At 42.7% G+C, this 7143-nt stretch overlaps 1 protein-coding gene across 1 annotated transcript; it reads right to left on the bottom strand.

The window, feature by feature from the left end:
- Positions 1–6238: 6238 nt before the first annotated feature.
- On the bottom strand, positions 6239–6853 carry LOC100459203 (eukaryotic translation initiation factor 2 subunit 2-like). Its single transcript, XM_054530184.1, has one exon. The coding sequence runs from the start codon at positions 6836–6838 to the stop codon at positions 6464–6466; it is 375 nt and encodes a 124-aa protein (XP_054386159.1). The 5' UTR covers positions 6839–6853; the 3' UTR covers positions 6239–6463.
- Between the last annotated feature and the right edge of the window lie 290 nt (positions 6854–7143).

Raw genomic sequence — 7143 nt, 5'->3', positions numbered from 1 at the left:
TCTACTAAAAATACAAAATTAGCCAGGTGTGGTAGTGCATGTCTGTAATCCCAGCTACTTGGGAGGGTGAGGCAGGAGAATCTCTTAAACCCGGGAGGCGGAGTTTGCGGTAAGCCAAGATGGCACCATTGCACTCCAGCCTGGGAAACAAGAGTGAAACTCCATCTCAAAACAAACAAACAAATAAACAAACAAACAACAAAAAAAATTTCTGGGTTAGAAATATAGAAATCAAGGACACAGTTCCTGTCTTCGACTAACTCATGAACCAATGTAGAAGACAGTCTTGAAGGACTCATCCAGGTGAGAAATGGAGGGAAGCGAGTTCAAGACAGAGAAATCACAGCCATAAAAAAGAATGAAGTAATATCCCTTGAGGCAACATGGATGCAGCTGGAGTCCATTACCTAAGCAAATTAACACAGAAAAACACAAATACTGCATGTTCTCACTTATAAGTAGGAGCTAAACTTTGAGTACACATGGACATAAAGATGGAAACAACAGACACTGGGGACTCCAAAAGGTGAAGAGGAAGGGCTGAAAACTAATGAGTACTATGCTCACTACCTGGGTGATGGGATCAATTGTACCCCAAATCTCAGCATCATGCAGTATAGTATACTCATGTAACAAATCTGAACATCTACCCTCCAAATTATATATATGTGTGCGTGTGTATATATGTATATACACACGCACACATATATACGTATATACGTATATATACATATATATACACATACATATATACGTATATATACATATATACATATATATCTTTATATGTATATATACATATAAACATATATACACACACACATATATATACAGAGAAATAGTCTAAACACACAGAGCATGGAATATTCAGGGAACTTCATTTCAGAATAATTGAACATCGGGTGAGAATAACTGGATACAGCACAGTGGTAAGAAAGGCAAGCGGGAGCAGGATGATGAAGACCTCACATGTGAGGCCTGGTTAGCACCTGGCTTCCCTCAGCTTGCATGCCTCATGGCTTTGGTCAGGAAAACAAAAAGCACAAAAATCCAGGTGAGAGCCAGGCACTGTTGTGTGCCCCTGTCACCCAGCTACTCAGGAGGCCTAGGCAAAAGGTTGCTTGGGTCCAGGAATTTGAGGCTTCAGTACCCTGTGATTGGCCTATGAATAGCCACTACACTCTGGCCTGGGCAACAAGGCAAAACCCTGTATATACATATTTAAAAGTGAGGTGGGTAGCCAAACAGCCTCTGTGAAATCAATGTTCTTTGTAAATTAAACCTCAAGTACCTGCTGTTCCTCAGGTATCTTGAGAAACCTAAATTTAGTCCTTCATGAATGCCAAAAAAAATCAGAATTTCAACTTTAAGGCAAGGGGAAACATGGAAGGTTATCAAGCAGGGTAGAACTGTGAGCAAGTGCGCTTTTCAGAAAGCAGTTTTGAAAGCAGTGTGGAAAAGATATTTGAGGGGTGGCAAACAGAGGCAGAGGTATGGAGAAGAGAATGCATTCTGTCTGGAGATGTTGAGCTTGAGGTAGTGGTGGACATTTGAATGGTTAAGATGTTAAGATCACAGTAAGACATCAGATTCAGTACTTCAAATACAGTTTCCAAGGTATATTCTATTCTTAGCATACTCTCAGTCCAATTTCCTACAACTACTATGATTATATGTGTGTGGTTGTTAATTCACATTATAGTCTAAGAAGTTTTAATATAGATAATGTCATTTTAGCCTTTTTCCATAATCCTACAAGGCAGAGAGGACAATTATTCTTCCTACTTTGCAGTGAGGAGTTATATAATACCTCTCAGACTGTACATGATTTATTTGCCTAAGATCATAGAGGAATGGGGTGCAGTGGCATGCTCTCAGCTCACTGCAACCTCTGTCTCCTGGGTTCAAGTGATTCTCCCGCCTCAGCCTCAGTAGCTGGGATTATAGGTGTGAGCCACCATGTCTGGCTACAAACCTAGCTTTTCCGATTCAGGATAGTGTTTGCTCCATAACAGTGTACTATATACACTTGTAGTATAGCCCATCAGTGTCTGTTTTGCTCCCAGCACTATGTTAGTAAAAACTTTAAAAATTAGAAGATCAGGTCGGGCCCTTGCCTCTGAGACATAGCAGTATTGGCCGGGCACCATGGCTCACACCTGTAATCCCAGTACTTTGGTGGGAGGCTAAGGCCAGTGGATCACCTGAGACAGGAGTTTAAGACCAGCCTAGGCAATATGGTGAAACCCTGTCTCTACCAAAAAACACAAAAAATCAGCCAGGAATGGTGGCAGGTGCCTGTGGTCTCAGCTACTTGGGAGGGTGAGGTGGGAGGATCGCTTGAACCTGGGAGGTGGAGGTTGCAGTGGACCGAGATAGCACCAATGCATTCCAGCCCTGGGTGACAGAGTGAGAGAGACCCCGTCACACACACACACATAGACACACACAGAGCAGTATTGTTTTTAGACAACACTGTACACTGACAGTCAGATCTGGCTTCTGGTTCTAATTCTGCCTCTAACCACTTGTGTGATTATATTTTATTAGAAAATAACAGAAACTCAGCCGGGCACCGTGGCTCACGCCTGTAATCCCAGCACTTTGGGAGGCCAAGGCAGGCCGATCACCCGAGGTCGGGAGTTCGAGACTAGCCTGACCAACATGGAGAAACTCCGTCTCCACTAAAAATACAAAATTAGCTGGGCATGGTGGCACATGCCTGTAAACCCAGCTACTCCGGAGGCTGAGGCAGGAGAATTGCCTGAGCCCTGGAGGCGGAGGTTGTGGTGAGCCGAGATCACGCCATTGTACTCCAGTCTGGGCGATAGACTGAGACTCCGTCTCAAAAAAAAAAAAAAAAAAAAGAAAAAAAGAAAAAACAGAAACTGAACTCAAACAAATCTAAATTGAGGGGGGGATTTATTGGCTCATGAAATCCAAGGAAGGATTAAACAATCAGGTGTCAAAAAAGGCAGGGCTGCTGGCATGACGGCTCACGCCTGTAATCCCAGCACTTTGGGAGGCTGAGGTGGGTGGATCACCCGAGGTCAGGAGTTCAGGACCAGCCTGGCCAACATGGAGAAACCCCGTCTATACTAAAAACACAAAAATTATCCAGGCGAGGTGTTGGGCACCTGTAATCCCACCTACTGGGGAGGCTGAGGCAGGAGAATCACTTGAACCCATGAGGTGGAGGTTGCAGTGAGCCGAGATCACACCACTGCACTCCAGCCTGGGCAACAGAGTCAGACTCTGTCTCAGAAAGGCAGGGCTAGCCTGGGCATGGTGGCTCACGTCTGTCATTCCAGCACCTGAGGAGGCTGAGGTGGGAAGGCTGTAATTCCAGCACTTGCCCAGGAGTTTGAGACCAGCTTGGGCAATATGATGAAACCCCATCTCTATGAAAAATACAAAACTTAGCTGAGTATGGTGGTGCGTGCCTAATGGGAGGATCCATTGAGCTTGGAAGGTTGATGCTACAGTGAGCCATGATCAAGCCTCTGCACTCCAGCCTGGGTGACAGAGCGAGACCCTGTCTCAAAAACAAAACAAAACAAAAAACAAACAAACAAAAGGCAGGGCTGCAGAGGTGAAACAAGGGGCCCAAACCTTGTTAGGAGTCTTTCCAAGTCTTGCTTCTGTTGTTTTTGGTATGGCAGTTTCACTTTCTCTCACTACTAACCACCTTTCTCTAAAGGTAGGACATATGTCTACTATGTTTCTAAGTTTAGACTTAAAAGGTTTAACCACTGGAGAGAAACCACCCCAATCTCTCACTGTCTGAAAGTACAAAAATCTCAGGGAACCCACTCCCTGGCCCAGCAGAGGGTGGGAACCCAATCCGTGGTTACCAGAGGAATGCATTCCAGAGAGTTCTAGCAAGATCATCACAGGCGCCAATTTTCTTCAGTATTATATGAAAGACATAAATCTTAAATACGGGGGATGATATAGTTAGGTAGGATAGAAAGCCATTGTTCCAGGTAGAGGAAAGAAGCCTTGAGTTAGTGATGTAGGTAGTCTATGAATGAAAAGACAAGTCTGACTGGAGGACAAAGCTAGGTCCTTGTTCCCATAGGAAATAAACATGAATTGCTAGGGTAGGAAGTGATTATGATGGACCAAAAAGCTAAACATAGAATTTGTTCTATTTGAAGCAGCCATTATAGGTTTCTTGTACAGATTCAACTATGACTTCTGAAATCTAACTTTATAACAAAGAAATCTAGAATACCCCTTCCTTGTCTTAATTGAACTTAGGTTAGGGTAGCAGTGGGAATGAAGAATGGGTGAGAGAATTCAGAGAAGGAAAGCTAAAAACAAAACACCCAGTCTAATCTGGAACCTAGAAGAAGGATAGCACTCTCAAAGACTATTTGACACAAGCATCTTGAAAGCAGGTGCTATGTCTTATTAACATTGCATCTCCAAGAATGTAGCACAGTCAGCAAATACCACATAATAAACTGAGTGACTCTCATAAAATGAGGAAATTAAGAAGATGGCCTCTAAGCCCCTTCCAGCTCCACAAATCTTTGAGTCTATTTCTCATCTTGATCTTAAAAGTCATGAAAGTCCTCAAATATCTACACACAAAAATGATAGATTGTTAAAAAGGTTAAGATGGTCATGTTTGGTGGCTCACGCCTGTAATCCCACCACTTTGGGAGGCAGAGGCTGGTGGATGGCTTGAGCTCAGGAGTTGGAGACCAGCCTGGGTAACATGGTGAAACCCTGTCTCTGTAAAAATAAATAAATAAATAAATACACAAATAAAACAAAAAATATGCAAAAGGGCTGTAAATTCTAGTATACTTATAAAAATAGGTATTCAAAAATATATTAAACACATTTTATAAATGATTTTCACCAAGGACTAAAGTTTATTAAAAGTTTACATTCTTCAGGAAATTTAATTAACTAGAATATTCCATTCTCTTTTTTGCAGGGTGGCCAGGGGAGCTTTCTGGTAAGCACCGTAAAGTCTGATGGGCAAATTCTAAAAGAGTTGTAGCACTTAGAATATTCCATTCTGATTGAGAATTTACTCTAGTACATTCATTATTATAAACATTAAAATATTAGGGGCAAATCAACACCTACCAAGATGTCTAAATGGTGAATGTGGAGATGTGATTGGAGATTTCAAGACCTGAGAACTTAAAAGAAAAAATCTTTCGAACCAGTAAGACATCTATATTTCCAATCATTGTTGGGGGAGAAAAAAGGCATCAATCAGATTTTTTTCACTGTTATAATAACTTTAATTTATCTTGCATTTTACAGAAGTCTATGAATGATTTTTAAAAAGCACCTCCTTACCCCATACCACGTTTCTCTGATAGTTGTTAAAGCAGGCAATGAGTATGTCAACAGCTTGAGCATCAGCGTCTTGCAAGGATTTCAGACCAACCAACCACTCTCCAAACAACTTGGCAGCTTTTTTATCTTGTTTTTAATACAACGGTATATCCACTCTAATTGCAAACCTGTCCAGCCACATCTCCACAACACGCTTTGCAAAATCAGTGATTAGCAAATTAGTTAGCTTTGGCACGGAGCTGTGCTTGCTTGCCAGTGACAGCCTGGAAGCGGGTTTTGATACTGGCAACAGAACATCTAGAATGACAAGTTTCGCACTGTAGGAAATAGAGTCGCGTGTCCTTCTGCAGGATTGTGTCTGGTGACTGGCATGTGTGACAAGTGACATATTCCTTGATATATCTTCTCAAGACATTTTCTCTATTTCTGTTGGAATCTTTTTTTGATTACAAGTTGATTATTACCATCTATAGAACCATTTGTACCCAATTCAGCCAACGAAAATGCAAGATGTTTGGGCTGACGATGTAATAGTTAATAGGTATCTGTAAAGTTGACAAAAGAAGTTTTCTGCCGGGCACAGTGGCTTATGCCTGTAATCCCAGCACTCTGGGAGGCCGAGGTGGGCAGATCACGAGGTCAGCAGATCAAGACCATCCTGGCTAACACGATGAAACCCCGTCTCTACTAAAAATACAAAAAATTAGCCGGGCGTAGCGGCGGGTGCCTGTAGTCTCAGCTACTCGGGAGGCTGAGGCAGGAGAATGGTGTGAACCCGGGAGGTGGCACTTGCAGTGAGCTGAGATTGCGCCACTGCACTCCAGCCTGGGCAACAGAGCAAGACTCTGTCTCAAAAAAAAAAAAACCGAAGTTTTCTTGGTTCCTACTTGTATGACCTGTGGAGTTTTCATGACAAATTTCCTTTTCTCCCCAGCAACCATATCTAGATTCTTTTCCCTTATGATGTTGAACACTCGATTCAGCAGATCCTCATATGTGTAGTCTCTTTCTGAGCCTGCCCAAGCAGGGCCTGATTACTGAATGAGACACCATCATGATTTTTGCTGTCTTCATCTTCTAGAGCTTCATCTTTCTCTAGTATTTCATCCTCATCTGGGAACTTGATCTTCTTCTTTTTCTACTTTTTATTGCCAAGCATAATGTCAAGGTCATCCTCTGGTTCAGCTGATTCTCGAACATTACTTACAATCTGAAGATCCTTTACACCTTCTTCAGCTTCATCAATATCAAATATCTTTTTAGTTTTTTTCTTCTTTTTCTTTTGATTAAAGAAGTTCAAGTCATCTAGATCATCAGAAGCATATTTTTTCCTACTGACCTCTTCATCAGCTTCCAAGTCTTTGTCCTCAGTTGGCTCTGACTCCACTTCTTTTGTTTCTGAGGGCTGAGTTTCCTCTGTTTGGGTATCCCCTTTCTCACCTAACATAAAAGGCTTCTTCTCCTTTTTCTTCTTACTCAAAGTATGATCAAAAATCATCTCGTCCCCAGACATGGCTGCAGCTCGAGTGGGCTCAGAACGGACCGGAAGTCAGACGGGTCAGTTGGAGTGCAATGGTGCAATCTCCACTCACTGCAACCTCCGTCTCCCGGGTTCAAGCGATTCTCCTGCCTCAGTCTCCTGAGTAGCTGGGATTACAGGCATGCGGCACCATGTCTGGCTAATTTTGTATTTTTAGTAGAGACGGGGGTTTCTCCATGTTAGGCTGGTCTTGAACTCCCGACCTCAGGTGATCCGCCCGCCTCGGCCTCCCAAAGTGCTGGAATTACAAGTGTGAGACGCCACGACCGGCCCAATGA

Source organism: Pongo abelii, chromosome 15 (genome assembly GCF_028885655.2).
Source record: "Pongo abelii isolate AG06213 chromosome 15, NHGRI_mPonAbe1-v2.0_pri, whole genome shotgun sequence".
Classification (NCBI taxonomy): domain Eukaryota; kingdom Metazoa; phylum Chordata; class Mammalia; order Primates; family Hominidae; genus Pongo; species Pongo abelii.
The sequence above is the reverse complement of the archived record's forward strand: the minus strand, read 5'-3'. Positions and strand labels throughout refer to the sequence as shown.